Below are 16918 nucleotides of genomic sequence, written 5' to 3' on the forward strand. Positions count from 1 at the left end.
TTCTTGACTGATGGTTTGACAAGCAATTAAATCCTAAATAGTTAAATTAATATGAGGTGTAGCCACACCTGATGTTTTAATGTCAGTGTTGTGTCATACCTGGATAGAATGAGCATCTGTACAAATTTTGCTGTAATCAAATGTATCAGTGAAGAGGGAAAATAATGATAAACTATTCCAGGAAAATTACAGTTTCAGTGAGAAAGGGAATAGATGACATATGTAAACTCCCAACTTTAGCAACTAGGCTTTTGTTTGGCAGTGGTTTGGATTGAATGTGTGGAAATAATAAATTTGGCTGTCAGTGAATTATCAGGATCAACCAATTCTGTGATTGGTGTTCCTTACTTTACTGTGGGTTCTGGTAATTACATCTTGAAATACTGATTTTCTTTCTCTTCTGAAGTCAGTACATCAGAAAAAAATGTACTTGCTTTAAAGCAGCAAGCTGAGAGCTTTTTGTGAACAGTGATTACAGCTTTTATTTGTACAGCAGGATAACTTCTCCCTTTGGATTCCAGCATAATATTCTGAAGTGCCTGGCATTTCTGAATGCTTCTATATGGAATATCAACAGCACTGTGGAAGTGATTTAGTTTTACCCAAAGGTTTAAAAATCAGAGGCCAGAAAACATTTTCATCTTTATATTGTTCTGAAAAATCCATTTTGACTTCAGAAATGGCCTCCTGCTTGGTATAATAGATCTTAAAAAGGGAATTAAGGTTTATGAAGCATATGCAAATCTTCACGTGGCACAGCTGGTAGGAATAACCAGCACGAGAGCATTCAGGGAAGGGCTGTATTCTGTGGCCAGGGAACCTGAGGCTTTAGGTACAGAGCAAGAGCAACATTGTACCATCACTGATCACACAGACCATCACTTAATTCAACTTTGGTTTCATTTAATCATTTTCTTAAAATACGATTTTATTTCCTCTTGCCTGGTTGATTATACTGAGGAAATAAGCATTTCTAACCCTAACTGAATCACAGCTGGGAAAGACCTTTAAGATTGAGCCCAGCCTTTGTCCCAGCTCTATCAACCACTAGAGATTCTGTGATTTGTCGCTAGTCTAGAGCCCTGAATGCACACCTCTTTCAAAACTGTTAGAACAGGGTGTCAGAGACAGCATCCCTCTGGTACTAGGTGCCAGATTTGAGGCTGCTGGTGACAGCAATGGTGAGGAGCAGTAGGTAGTCAGAGAGACCTTTTGGGACAATACTGGCATCTAACGTGAGTACAATTCCCATCATTTGCCCAGAAGTTTCAACAGGTAGCTCTGTCCTAATAAGTGATAGATAAGCCGTGAGCTCTGTGGTTATGGGCCATATCTTCTACATAGTTCCTCATGTTGTGTGCATTTGGTTTGTGCTTTGAGCCTTTACTGCAGACTGTGGTGTGACCAGTAGTAACAAGGAAAGGGGATACCACATTGCTTACTGGTTTTGCTGCCTGCCCATGGGGCATACCACCTCTCTGCTGCTCTTTGTGCACGGCCTAGATGAGGAACTTGAATTGTCTGGCTTAAGCTAACCCTGCTATTCAGTCTTAGCTGAGGTTACTGCACAAACTGTTTGGCCTGCTTTTGCAGTGTAGACGTCTGAGCCACTTAACAGTCAAGCCCTCAACTGCTGCAATTTAGAGCATATGGTTGAAGGTAAACTGTTGCCAATTTTGGATTGCTTAAAGACACTGCACCATGGACTGTGGCTGTTCAGGAAATGAGTGATGAGCGGTTCAGATAGCCAGGAGGGGTCAACAGCTGGGACCAGCATCTTCATCAGCTGTCTCATCCCTGCTCATCAATCAGGCCACTGAGTACACAAAACTGAGCGATGCAAATACCTCTCAGTGTGGTCACAGGGCACAGAACCAACAGGTCACACCAACTTTACAGCATTTAAGCATTGATTCTTCATGTCTTCTATTTTCAGCTGTAACTACTTTTTAAACCTATGCTGATTTATCATAATTGCATCTATAAATCCATTTCTAATGTCTAGATGCACAAATTTCAACAGTTCCTCCCCTAAGGTCACATTAGTCAGCATGAGCTCAGACTGATATGTAGACATTAAGGGTTTTTTTCCAAACTCATAAGGAAATGTAAAAAATTTGTTGCTTTAACAAGACCCACTGGGATCTGGGATTATTTATCTATGCCCTTATTAAAGACAAAAACTTTTCTATGTTTAGCCATGCAGAGCAAAGCTGCTCTACGGACAGTCCAGTTCACTTTAAAAGTGAAGAGAATTTGATAAACATAGAAGTGAAATCTTTGAGAGAGGTATGAAGGATCTTTCCTCTGTATACCTTTACCAGCTGTCGTGGTTTGGCCCAGCTAGCACAGCAGCACCACGACCGTCTCTCGCTCGGTGCCCCCATTCAGCCCCACCCTCGTTAGGATGGCAGAGGCCCCAGCGAAATGGGAGTAAAAAGATAAGCAAGGCTGTTGTGGATATTGGGTCACTTCCTTGGGACACGGCCTGCTCCGGCCGTAGTGATAAAGGGTCCCTCCTTCAGGACACGGCCTCCTCCAGCCATAGTCACTGTCCCTGTCTCGGGGCGTTTAATGAAGTGAATCACTGCCCCTGATACAGGGTCATTATCCAAATGAGTCTCTGCGGGGTCTTTAAAGAAATGAAAATAAATCTCAGCTTCACCAGTTCTCTCCATAGAATGCAGGGGAGTCTCTGCTCCAGCACACCTCCTCTTCTCTTTCATCACTGACCTTGGAGTCTGCGTGGTTGTTTCTCTCACTGTTCCTACTCCTTGCACCACCACCAGCCAGAAGAAAAAGAAGGGGCAGAAGAAGGAAGAAGATGGAGGAAGAAACCTCCCCTTCTGACTTCTTCTTAAAAAGTGATCGTGTAGGCGTCTAATTGGCTCAGCCCCAGCAGTGGGTCTGGCTCAGAGCTGGGGAGAGTTGTGAGCAACTTCTTACAGGAGCCATCTTTACAGCCCCCTCCCCCTTACTAGAAGAGGCTGTCATGTCAAACCATGCCACCAACTCATATGAAAAGAAAATGGAGTGACAGCACCTCTAGAATTTTGAGGTCATTTCACTATACTAGGAACCAGCAGTGGAAAAAAACAGAAGATGAAAAAGATCTGCCTCATTCACTAGCATGATGATTAGTTGTCCCATGCAATTAATCTGATTTCTTAAACTCATTCTTCAGCACCAAAATCTCTATTCTTTCTCTGCAAAGTAATTTTTACTCATGTTACAACTGTGTTGGGACCTCATTTTTGCATCCCCCTACTGCCTTCTCCTGGGAAGCTCTAGAAGGAGAATTAAATGGAATGTATTTCATGAGACACTTCATGTTCAACTCCCTCTTGTTTTCTTTCAGTAATTAGGAAATGAAAGTCTTTCTGAGGGCTTGGAAATGAAAACTCCAATGTAAAATCACATCATTTAATTCAATTATAAAAGTGGAACCTAATTTTTGTAGGAAAAATGTTTTAGAAAAGGCCATAGTGTGGTTAGTGGAAAGTTTTAAGTTGCACATTTTCAGAACAATAGAGTTGCTTTAGACTTTTTCACTCCTTTTATAAATCTGAGCAATCTATGTATTCAGAAACTTGAATGCGTTCTCTTTCAATAAATTAGCCATTCCCCCTTTTGTGAGAGCAGTACTTTCTTAAATGGCTACACTATTTCATTCAATCTTCCTGTGGGTAAATTTCTGTCATTTTCATTTTCAGTGTTTGTGGTTTGGAATTAAGCTTTGCTTTTGACTTCCTTTTACCAAATCTGTCAGAGTGCTCCTCTACCAGCATTTCAGAGTTAATACGTGATTTCCAGTCTGTAGATCGTTCAGAGGCACAACTGAAGCATCAGACAAAATGATGTTGCAGTCTCATGAAACTGAATTCACCTATTGTATGGGATACTCTGCCCTCAGACTTAAATTTCTACAAGAAAAATCTGTAAGACTGCATATTTGCTGTAATGCCTTAAGGGCAGAAGCTGTGCTAGAAAAGGTGAATTTTATGTTGCTGGTATCAGAAGCCTTATTGTGACTGGGAAAATATACTTCCTTTTCTTTACAAAGGTCCTCATTCATCAAGGCTTTCTGATAACTAGCTCTGAAAAGCCATTCAGTGAGTTTCCTCTGAAAGAATTTACATTCCCTGTCAGTCCCTACAGGGCAGTCTGCAGGTAAGTGGGCTGCACAATCCAAAAAAAAGCATTGAAGAAAAAACCCAGATGCCTGACTGGAGCTGTGCTTTGGATTACCATTTTTACAAGCACTGACACTGAATATTATATGAAAGGATGCAGATGCATAAATGTTCTAGATTACGAAGGTACAGGCGCTGACCTTTAAGCAGCATGTGCATGCATTTTTACACTGTGTGGATACAACAGGAATATCTAATCTCTCCCATGCCCCATATGATAATTAGTTTTGTTTCAATAACTGTTGGAACATTGTCTTGGAACCTCATTGTGTTCACTTTGCTCAATGTAGAATTATTTAGTCTGCATACAAAATTCTGCTTTTTTTGATGCAGAATTGGTAAAATAATCCTCAGATCTGATGAAATCCCAGACCATTATCTTTCATCTCATGAATTGTTTTAGTTTTCTTCTGCAGCACCTGTAAGATCTGAGATTTTGTCAATAATAGGTATTGAAACTGGGCACGCGTGATGCAGTAGCTGCTACTCTGTATATATTTTAGTGAGATTTGTCTGTTGGAAATCATCTGGTAGCTGGTTTGTGCAAGTGAACCAAGGATTTTTGGACTGACTTTAGTAATATCTCAGTGAGCAAGGGTGGACTTCAAACAGATGAAACTGGAGAACAAGTCAACAAGTCACTTGAAACTAGGAGCTGAAATAACTTTAAAACAATTCTTGAACTTGCATTTGTGATGCTTAGAATTATTATAAGAGAATGAGAAAGATAATTGTTGTCTTCAAATCTTGGACATTGTATACTAGCTTCTTTTGAAAGACATATTACTAAATAAAGTTACTCACTAAGGTGTTGCAGCTTGGTTCATTTCCCCTGTTTGCAATATTAGAAGTTCTGCTCTTCAAAAGCTGTTTTATTCACTGCTCCCAGCTTTAAACTTTTGTCATACGTTTGCCTTTGGAATAATTTGCTTATCTGAGAATTGATTGGGTGAACTGAGGTGAATTAAGTGCCATTTCAAATGAGATGGGTCTTCTTTGTCTTAAGCATCTAACCCTCAACAAGTCTGGGCTGACTGCTGTAAGGTTTTTTGAACCTTTCCTACTGAACTAGTTAAAAAATTCAACTTTTTAACTGGTCTGCCATGCCAGTGTCTTGAATGATGGATTTGGACTTTCTCAGTGCCTATTTGTCAGCCTTTCACATTTTACATGGTGCAAAATAGTTGTCAGATATTGCACATAGCGTTTGTACATAGGGAAACTTTCAGTTGAGGTAAAGAGCCCTCATGTTTGCGATAGGGTACTTGACACCATATGTTTCATGTTCTGCAATATAATGTCTCATTTTGATGATTTCTAAATTAAGGTTGTTGCTTCAGGAAGAGTTATAAAGGCACCTTAGGAGAGTCATGCTATTGATAGGATCCTGGTGTTCAAAACTCAAGACATGCCAATATCGATAAATATGTCTTCCTCCTGAGTCTCCCTCCTATGTTTTGATTGGGATTCCCAGCCTGTGGGAGGGAAACGAGGGAGGAAAGAGTTTGCAAAATCATTCCGGTATGAGAGTTTGGTGGAAGCGGACACAAAATTCCAGATACAGTCTCACCAGGGCAGAGTAGAGGGGGAAGAGAACCTCTCTCAAGCTTTTACATAGTACTTGGTTATTCTGCAGCCCTATAGTGCACTTCTGCCGTTCAGGAAATGAGTTATTAGAGGAAGCTTAGTCCCATTTGCCGTGGCAGTACCCCTTATTTTCCTACATACCTGAAATGTTCCAAGGTTAGCATAGAAAAAAAAGATGTAATCTCAGAAGTTGAGTACTTGGTCGATACATGCTGGGAAGGGAGGCTTTTCAGGTCACTGGTGCTGCTGCTCACATTTGATATTCCCTGTGAGTAAGATGGCACCAGGCAGGCTTTTAGCAATAGGTCAATAGAATGCTGCTCTGTGTCCTCTGCATCCATTCCAAGCACAGTAGTCTGCACTTATTGCCATACATTAGGGAATTTATGAGCCAGCTGTTCTAATTTAGACTAAGATGTATTCCAGAAGGAATCAGGATGCTGAAGGTGAAGAAAAGTGTTTTAAGGAGCAGGCAAAGCTATCACTTCATTCAAAGCTATAGGCATATCCACGAAAACTGCAGTCTAGAGTCAGAGTCAAACTGTTGCTGGTCTGGATGGAGATGACTATCAGCAGTGCCATCCTCCACTGTCAGCAGTGATTTGGCTACAGCAATCTCTACTGTGTCATTTTCAGAAAAAATATTTGAATTCTTTCCACCTGGGATGCAGTAAGACATTCAAAACCTGCAGCTTAAAGCCTGAACACAACCACCAAAGCAAAGCAGCACATTCTAGAGCATTGGCCATGCAGTGTTTACACGAGTAATTCACTTCTCCTTTTAGTGAGACCATATTGCTTTGCTACTGAGAACTGTGCGATTAGCGTTGTATTTTGGAGCTGCACCACCAATTCTGTGTAGCATGGATGTTCAAGAGCAGATGTAACAGACTGTAGGCAATGCCCAGAAAGGGCAAAGCTCCTGTGCTTTCCTTGGTTTTTGAGGAGAACTTCTATATTAATATGAGTTTTTTCTTGCACATAGCAAGGCAAAAATGTTGGATGGAATGAAAAAAAAGTAGTTTCAAGGAAATAGATTGTGAATCTCTTGCATTCTGCCTGCCGTATTTTCTTCCTGTTATGTCTGTACACGTTTGAGCATCCCAAGTTCAGCAGGATCTGTTTTCTCTGTGAGCTTGTATGCTTCAGTCAGATACTCCAAAGCAGAACTTCATTGTAACTGATGAAAATTCTGCTGCAGAAATTATAACTTCAGCCTTTGTCACAATTCTTGATCCTGCACTACCGACGAAGGAAGGAAGAACTTCTCTCCCCATAGGCAACTGTTGTGAGGGGATGGCTCTGTGGATATAGCTCCTGCTGGTGCTGTACCTTTGTGCACTGTGGTTTTGCTGGTAGGACATATTCTGGGAAGTACCTGGCAGACTTGGGATTTTATATCCAAGGTCACAGAATTAAAATTCCTTTTTCTCTTCATTCTGTGATGAGCCTATTTTTGCTTACCTGGTGATGAAACTAAATAAAGATGATAATGTCTTAGTTATACTCACTCACCATCTGTGCATGGTTTGAGTGCTGTCATGAATTTTAAGTTTAGTATATTGTCAAGTGTTCATGGTCCCCGTGCAACTAGGTGTCCCATTGAATGTAAGTCTGCTTTCGGCTTTGTTGCTTGATTTAGCTTTTCATACATTCATTTTAGGTATTACGAATCTTCAGCTTAAATGTTCCAGAATAGATGAACACCTGCTAATCCTTCCCTGTGATGTTTAAGCTTTATTTCAGTGATTCTTGCAGCTGAGATTCTATTTTGTCTTCTGCAGAGACTGTACAGTTGGTGCTGTTTTGCAGTGGAATTAAAATATTTTATGGGTGATGCGATTTGCAATTTAAAATTAATGCTGTTGACTTTCACAGCAGCCAGCTGAAGGAGGGATGGCCACACAGAAAATTGGTTGGTGAACACCCACGAATCTTTAATCCATAGTGTGCTGAGCATTACTTTGAAATCACATGCTTTAAGGTAAAGTTACTCTTGGACAGGATTAAAATCTGAAGATTTACTTCTATGCAAAAGGTTGCATTATGTTGAGATAGCTTTCTGTGCTTCAGAGGAGTAATCTACTTGTAAACAACCTTCTCTATCTTGGCACAATATACTAATACAGTTGCTTGGTTTTCTGGTTTTGCCCCGTACCACTTTGAGAAAAAAATACTTTAATTCTGTGGGCTATACTGAGGCTTCCTTTGTGCTAGGAGCATTTTTTTAGTAACTCTACCAAAACCAATGTAGTTACATTTAAGTTAATATAAGACAATTGAGTCTAATAAAAATACTGGTTGGTGTGAAACAAATGAAAGGGTATTTGACCTGGAGTTCATAGATTGAGCTAGACAGCTTTTACTTCTCTCTCTGACTTCCCTTAAATAGTTTAAAATCATAAAAGCATGTTGAGAAGTAGTAAAATAATTTAGAATACAGAAAGAGTATGAATGTAGTTGAGATTCATAGAATCACAGAATCACAGAATGGCAGGGGTTGGAAGGGACCTTTAGAGATCATCTAGTCCAATCCCCCTGCAGAAGCAGGTTCACCTAGATCAGGTCACACAGGAATGTGTCCAGGCCGGTCTTGAAGACCTCCAAGGAAGGAGACTCCACACCCTCCCTGGGGCAGCCTGTGCCAGGGCTCCCTCACCTCAATGCTGACATAGTTTTTCCTTAAATTTCTAGGGAACTTTTTGTTTTCCAGCTTCATCCTTCACCCCTTGTCCTCTCACTGGATACAGAAGAATAAAGGAAAGTCCCAACCTCCTGACACCCACCGTTTATATACTTATAAATATTAATGAGATCCCCCCTCAGTCTCCTCCAGACTAAACAGCCCCAGTTCCTGCAGCCTTTCCTCATAAAGAAGATGCTCCGGTCCCCTGATCATCTTGGTGGCCCTGTGCTGGACTCTCTTCAGCACTTCCCTGTCCCTCTTGAGCTGAGGAGCTCAGAACTGGACACAGGACTCCAGATGAAGTGTCACTAGGGCAGAGTAGAGGGGACACACACCTGCTGGATACACTGTTCCTGATGCAAAAGAAGATTCATGTGCAAAAGTCTGATGCAAACAAAATAATTTTATAGACTCTCTTTTAATGTACCTTTTTGCATTAGTTATTTAAGCTGTGCTACCTATTTGAGTTAGAAATGAGAAACTGCACGTAGAATATCAACTTTAAATCACAAAAGCATTAATTGGAGCAAATAACACAGATTTACCTAAAAGACACTTTGAAATATTACAAGAACATTTCATACTTCTCATGGCAGTTCTGAAAATATTATGGCAATGGGCAGGCCTCTGCTGAGGCCAAATTTGAAATTTTATTATAAGCCTTTCTTATTAGTATTAAATAACTTTAATAAATAACTTTGTCACCTTTTCAAATGGTGACACATTGGAAGTTCAAGAAAGACACTTTGTAAGATAAAGTATTTTAGACTTGTTGAATTGGTTTTGTAGATAACTTCTAGATAACTTCTCTTTGTCCCAATCCAGAAGTGCACAGGTTTTTTTATTCAAAATATGCTTTACTGTTAATAATGGTCACATGTTTGTGAATAGAACCATTATATCTATTCATAATAATTTATCTAAATATGTATAATTGTATTATAATGATATTTTTATATAATTGACATAATTATATGTAATATAGCTCACATATATATACTTTAGTATATGATGTAACTTTATTATACAGATTATATATCAATAGCTTTCTTATAAGTTTGCTTTACAAGAGAGAGTATTTAAGACTATTTGAATATACCTTCATCTTGAATGTACCTTCATTTAAGTCTACTTTAAATAAGCCTTCATCCTGTCTATAGTGATGTACTAAAATAAGGTTTAAAACTTGGAGATGGAGCTTCTGTTGTTGGCAACTATAGTTTATTCCAATAAATCTAAGAAAGCACCTCCTCACGTTGGTCCCTGAATCACTGCTCTCTGTCTTCTTACTTCTCTTGATGTCTTCCTCCTGCTCATTTACTCAGAAGCACAGCAGTGGTTTAAATTTCCATTCTTGCCTTTGTTGTCCCTTATGAGAGGTTTATACTTGTTAGTTTGGGATACCATACGATCAGTAAAGATCCCAGGGAAGATATGGTTAACAACTACACTTGACACTCCCAGCTATTGAGGATGAATACTGAATGGCATTAGAAAAAGACTGTAGATGTTTGTTTTAGGAGGTAAACAGTGATTCTGTACCAAACAAAAATGGTTTTTCCAAAGGAGTTTGCTGTAGACTGTGGAAGCACTACACTTCTTAGTGTTCCATGTTATTTAAATTTTGGCAAGAGTTTAGCAGCTAATGAGGGTGCATTGATTTTTATGTCATTTTTAGATCACTGCAAGGATAATTAAAAGTATAAATAACTTAGCCTCCCGGTATATTAAGTATATAAACACATCATCAACTATAATTTAGAATTGTTTTTAGATTGAATCGTTTTTACAAATAGTTATTTAATTTAGCAGATTTATCCTTTGGTTCAGTAAAGTCATCTGTCATTTATATCAGATCTGTAGTTCATGGAAAGGGCAGCGTTAACAACATTCAGTGAACTCCAAGAGTCAGGGCTGAGCTTCTTTCAGCTTTTATATTGGATTCTCCAGCCTGGCTGTGATTCAGCAAAACAGTGAAAGCCATAGCTAACACAGTAATCTCCTTCAAGGGTTTCACAGCATTTGGGGCCCTGAAGGCAGAGCCATTTACCTAGATTATAACTAATGAGGTCAAATTAATCCAGTGCTTTAATAGCAACAGTGAGTAGAGCTCTGAGTAAGAGCTTTTTCCTTTTCTAGTTTTGATCTCCTTAGACTATCCTGGGTTAATGTATTTATAGAAGTAGCCTGGTAAGTCAGAGGTGATGATGGGGATGCCCTCGACAGAAAAAAAGGGCTTACCTGCTCCTCTTCAAAAGCAAGACTTGTTTTGTTTGTTGCCGAGACAGGTACATTTTGAAGTGAATCTCATGCGTAGTGGAGGGTGATTATTACTGATAATTGGCCTCGGCATTGACAGAAAAAGCTTCTTTTGACAGAGATGCAGACTAGTGAGAAGTCCAGTCTAGTATTTCAAAGTCCTGTTAGAATCCTTGTCATTTTTTCCTGGTTTTGAAATACAAAGATTTCTTTTGCTTCACCAATATTGTATTTTTCATTAATACTTAGAATCGTAGAATCATAGAATGGCAGGGGTTGGAAGGGACCTTTAGAGATCATCTAGTCCAACCCCCTGCAGAAGCAGGGTCACCTAGATCAGGTCGCTTAAGACATTAGGGGTGAGTGACCTGATGGATAACTATGGGGTTTTTTTAGTAGTACTTATATCAAGGAATTATGAAATAAGTGTATTTTATGAGTTTAGTGTCTTAAACCTCATTTTTAAGGACACGGTTTTCAAATATTACTCTAATCTATGTAGACTTTTTAGCAATTCATTGGGATCAATGCCATAGTGAGCAGTGGAAAAATACTTCTCTGATACATGGTGAGTCAGACGTGCTTATCTGAAAACATTGTGATCAATTACTTCTACTGGGGAAGTAGTAGTCTTATCTTTAGTCTTATTTGACTAGTTGTTTTCAAGTTTTGCTCATCTCTGCTTTCAGAATTAACTGGTTGAATTTCAGATAACATTTAGGGGGATGGTGGTTGCTGGGTTTTGAGTTTTTTTAAGAAACCCAGTTTCCCTGAATTTCACATTGTTATCAGCTAAACAGTTTTTAAAATATCACTTCATTTTTAAAACACTGTTCACACATTACTGTAGGAATTTTACTTTCCTAATTGTATTTCTTTGTCTGGTTGTGGGAACATGACAATATTATTATGCATTAAATTTCTCCTTCAAACCACACGTTCCTTAGAGAAAGCATTGAAAAGGACAAGGATGGAAGATAGTCCCAGCCTTTCATCTTATTTTTCACTTGTTTTGAATGCTCCATTCTGACAATTTAGAACATGGGACATAGTTATTTAGTATCAGCATCTAGCACAATAGCCAAGTATCTGGCCCCTTGAGCAGAATTTTACACTGTTCACTGTCTACACTACTTCAGTTCTGAAGTGTATGCCAGAAATACATTAAACAGTTTGATGAGCACTCATCACATGTCTTTCTGAAAATTCAAGTTGTATGAAAGTTTTAATTGTATCCTTTATCTGTGTATTGTGTTTTCATGGGTGAGATGAATATATATCTTGTCGATGGGACAAAAAGAGTGAATTTGAAGTCTTACTTTAATCTGCAGAGGCTGCATCTCAAGTTTTCTTAGCACTGGGAAGAGCTCTGATGCCTCCTTTTACTGAGGATGAGTTCCATTATAACCAACCCTTCTTCTTGCTGGAAAACTTAAGAGATTTTCTTTTCTGACTGTCCTGAGCCTAAAAAATGGAATATATTGGGAATCTTTCTTGAGAAAATTTGATTGAAATAGGCTAGAAAGTCACTACAAGAGGGACATTGAAGTGTTGGAACATGTCCAGAGATGGGCAACAAAGATAGTGAAGGGTCTGGAGAACAAGTCTTAGGAGGAGTGGCTGAGGGAACTGGGTTTGTGTAGCCTAGAGAAAAGGAGTCTGAAGGGAGACATGATCACTCTCTACAGCTACCTGAAAGAAGGTTGTAGTGAGATGAGAGGTCAATCTCTTCTCCTAAGTAATAGGACAAGCAATAGGACAAGAGGAAATGGCCTCAAGTTGCACCAGAGGAGATTTAGATTGGATATTAGGAAGAACTTTTTCACTGAGAGGGTTATTAGACACTGGCACAGGCTGCCCAGGAACGTGGTGGAGTCACTATCCTTGGAGATACTGCAAAGCTGTGTAGCTGAGGTGCTGAAGGACATGGGTTAGCGGTGGGCTTGGCAATGTGAGGGCAGTGATTGGACTCAATGAACTTAAAGGTCTTTTCCAACCAAAACAATTCTCTGATTCTAAGTTCTGGGGAATGAGGGAGATAGAGAAAAGAGGGAGACAATAGGAAGGGTGGAGTGACAGGGTGCTTAGAATGATTTGACTTTTCTTGTTGGTGAGATCACTGGCAGGCAGAACTGGATGATGATGATGATTTACAGAGGTGGATTTACTGTCCTGTGAAAAAAATTCACTCTGACATGTCCTTTTCTTAACTCAGAACATGCTCCTAGTTTGGACCATTTTTCTGAGTATCTTTTACTACATCTAACTGTTTTAAAACCTGGTTTCTAAAGCTGACTCACATTTCCTTCAAACAGTGTCAAGGTCAATATGCAGTGGTAAGATTTTTACCTGTCATAAAGTCAATCTGAAGTAGATGTAGCCTTGCACCCCGTGATGACTTAAGGCATCTATGTAGAATTTATACATTTTGTTTGATACTGAAGGTCTTATTTTTTTATTAGAGTGGTAAAACCAGAATCTCAAGGCCTCTTTGCAATGTAGAAAAATTTAATGTTTGAATAGAGAAGAACATAAAATGCCTTTATTTCTCTTGTTAACTTCACCTTCCTCCATCTAATCTGTTCTACCTCCCCCTTACTCCTTTCAGTCATCATAGCAATCTGTGCTGTGCTTTCTGGGAATTATACTGGCTCTTGCTTTTACTCACAAAAGAAGCAGACTTGACCCAGCCTGCTTTCTCTTAAGCAAAGCTTAGAAACAAGAATTTACGGCTGAGTAAAAGTGTTAAAGAGGAAGGGAAGAGAGCGCATGCTTGAAAAGTCCTTGAAAAAGCTCAGACTGTTGGCATTTAGGATTGGTTGGGGGGGAAGCACTGAGCTGACAGTTTGACTTGTCCTCCATGAATGCTCATTTTTCTGAGAAGTGTTATCAGCTGGTCATCCTCTTTCAGTAAACAGAAGGCTGTCTCCTCTGTGTTAGGAGTGAGTTTCATTACACAGAAGTGTTCTCTGAAACTTTAGGTGGAAAAAATGGGGGTGGTGGTAGGTGGTGGTGTTCTATTTTGTTTCGCTTTTCATTTAAGCAGAGACATTTTTCTCCTTCCTCTAAAATGAATATTATGGAAAAATACTCACAAGAGTAGTTGAGGTAAAGAAGAATAAAGAGACATGATCTAATAAAGCAGTGACACCTCCCACAGCCACTTGTATTAAATGCTGTGAAAGGAGAGTTGTAAAGACTAATTCCTAACACAAGTGTTCCTGGAACAGTAAGTGCTAGGACACACACGGTTTGTTTGTAATAAGGGAATACATACTGGAATAGTTTCAGGAAATGCCAGCAATTTAGCCATTAATAAACAATAATTGCAGTATAATTAGGCTAGATGTCTTTATGCAAACAGTCAGTCTCCCAGATAAACCAACAGCAACAAAAGAAGAACAAGCCCTAATGCAGCGTCAGGACTGTAAGAGTTGGGCTTTAAAATGATAAGGCAACTTAGAGGGGCCATCTTTGGAAATGCCTCCCCACGACACAGAGCCCTGACATATACCTCCAGTCTCCAAACTTTCTAGCTGTGTTTGAAGAAAAATAGAAAGCCTCAATTTTACTAGCTTCACTTACATCTGCCTGTATCAGCAGACAAGATTGGAAAAAATGTAGAACAAAGACCTAGTAAGGAACATATAAAGGTAAGTTTCTAATTATGTGTGGAAATTAAGTTACCAAATGATAATGAAATAAAAGCCTCAATTCCGGATTACAATTAACAAGACTCCTTGGTTACTGACTGCTCAGCGCTCCTCATCTAGAGCTGGATGTTCTTCCTGGAGCATTTACAGAGTTTGTGGGCCAGTCAGGGCTGCCTCTCCTGGACTTGGCCACTTGTATAGTCTTCTAAAAGAATCATGCTTCCTTTCAAAGACAAAGTGTTTGGGTCTTCACAGGAGGCTTTTGTCTTTCAATAGTGAAAATAGTCCAGGTTGTCTTCTAAACTTCTCACCTTCCTGTTGTAGCAGACAGGATTTTTTGTGGTAGATTTAAATAACTTTTTCAGATCTTTCTGGTGCAGTATAAGTGTCCAATGACATACTATGTATTGTGAAGGCTGTTAATGTGCAGCAGATGCTGACCTCTGCACTTTGGTATGTTCTCAGACACATGTGGAGATGTAAAGTGATGCAGTGCCATTGGAAGTGCCAGAGGATGCCCAGCCTTCCTCCTCCTTACCAAGTACAGTTTTCCTCCTTATATCAAAGTAACCCACTCACTTTGATGAGACATGGTACATTTAATAGTTTAGAAGTGATATGATTCTCTTTATCTTTTATTGTGGATTTAAAGAAAAAAAAGTTGGAGAAAACATTCCTTTATTTAGGGAAATGGAAGCTCCTCTGACCCACAGAATCTTACGGGTTGGAAGGGACCTCGAAAGCTCATCCAACTCCCCTGCCAGAGAAGGACCATCTAGAGTAGGTCACACAGGAACTCATCCAGGTGAATTTTTAATGTCTCCAGAGAAGGAGACTGCACAAGCCATCTGGACAGTCTGTGCCAGTGCCCCGTCACCCTCATACTGAAGAAATTCTTCCTCATATTTCTTTGGAACCTCTTATGTTCTAGTTTATACCAGTTTATAACCATAGTTCCTTGTCTCGCTCCTGTGCACTGAAAGAGAAGTGAATTCTTACATACCCATAGATAAATGAAGAAGAAGAAAAAAAGAAAAGATTAAGAAAGAGAAAAGAAAACAATTAAAATTCAAGAGGCCATTTTCAGACAAATGAAGATAAAGAAGTGAAAATACACCCACCCACTCTTTGAAGAAAGATGTGTAAATTATGCTAGGTGAAACATCTTGAAGAGCTAAGAAGGTGCTAGGAAGAGTTAATTATGGAAGCATTTGTACAAAAGTGTATATGCAAACCTAGGAATTCAAAAGTGAAAGCTGATGCTAAAATTAGTTATTGAAATTGTGAAGTCTTAGACATGGAATGGTAGCAAGCATTGTCTTCCAAAGTGATGCCCTCACATCAGCTGAGAATAATTGGCATCTATCTTGCTCTGGAGTAACTGATAGCAGCTGCTCAGGTAAAATTATTAAACTAACTGGATCACTGATCAGTCTGACAGTTTGTGCATTAGGGAAGAAACAATAGGAACAATAGGAAGTGGAATGTTCTTGTGTTCCGAGTTAATCTTGTTGAACTAATCTTGTTCTTCAGCACGTGATTGCAGGAAGAGTTCATAGAAATGTGCTTTTAGAATGCTGTCTTTATGAATAGCTCTAGAAATCTTAATTCTTTTAATACATGTAAAGCAGAAGGCTGTATAAAATGAACTGGGATTGAGTTTTTGCTGTAGACTTAGTAATGTTCCAGTGAGAGCATCATAAACATCAGTGTTGAAATTCACACCTGACCTCCTGTCTTTTCAGAAGTGAAAGGCTGTACTACTTTCTAGAAGCAATGTAAAAGTGAAGGCATAATGTTCTATGTGGAGTACTCTGTGTGTAAAACCACAATATGATGGGAAATTGCCAGTGTCAGTTTTGCTTTAGAAATAATCAGTCTTCAAATTAGAAATGTGAGCAGATTCACAGAATCATAGGATGGTAGGGGTTTGGAGGGACCTTTAGAGATCATCTAGTCCAACTCCCCTGCAGAAGCAGGTCAACTACATCAAGTCACACAGGAAGATGTCCAGGCGGGTCTTGAAGACCTCCAAGGAAGGAGACTCCACACTCTCCAAGGGCAGCCTGTGCCAGGGCTCCCTCACCTCAACACTGACATAGTTTTCCCTTATGTGTCAATGGCACTCCTTTAGTTTCAGCTTCATTCCATTACCCCTTGTCCTCTCACTGGATATAGCAGAAAAAAGGGGTGTCCCAACCTCCTGACATCCATCATTTATATACTTATAAATATTAATGAGATCCCCCCTCAATCTCCTCCTGTGCTGGACTCTCTCCAGCAGTTCCCTGTCCCTCTTGAGCTGAGGAGCCCAGAACTGGACACAGGACTCCAGATGAGGCCTCACCAGGGCAGAGTAGAGGGGGAGCAGAACCTCCCTTGACCTGCTGCCCACACTCTTCTTGATGCATCCCAGGATGCCATTGGCCTTCTTGGCCATGAGGGCACATTGCTGGCTCATGGTTAAGTTGGTTACTGTAATGTATACTAGATTTTCCTTTCACATTATGTGTCTTTTTGTAATATTGGTGATATGGATG

General features: G+C 39.6%; 1 protein-coding gene across 2 annotated transcripts in view; it reads left to right on the forward strand.

The window, feature by feature from the left end:
• Positions 1-16918, forward strand: part of UBE3D (ubiquitin protein ligase E3D) — a 90636-nt gene that overhangs the window by 36214 nt on the left and 37504 nt on the right. Inside the window, exon 9 of one of the 2 annotated variants that reach the window (XM_061989850.1) lies at positions 8475-8561. The exons of the other annotated variant lie outside the window; for it this stretch is intronic. Within the exon in view, the coding sequence (XP_061845834.1) occupies positions 8475-8538 (64 nt within the window). The 3' untranslated portion in view covers positions 8539-8561. Of the gene's footprint in view, positions 1-8474; positions 8562-16918 lie in introns of those variants that run through there. 2 annotated transcript variants of the gene reach the window in all.

The sequence above is a fragment of the Colius striatus genome, chromosome 2 (assembly GCF_028858725.1).
Source record: "Colius striatus isolate bColStr4 chromosome 2, bColStr4.1.hap1, whole genome shotgun sequence".
In the NCBI taxonomy this organism is placed as follows: domain Eukaryota; kingdom Metazoa; phylum Chordata; class Aves; order Coliiformes; family Coliidae; genus Colius; species Colius striatus.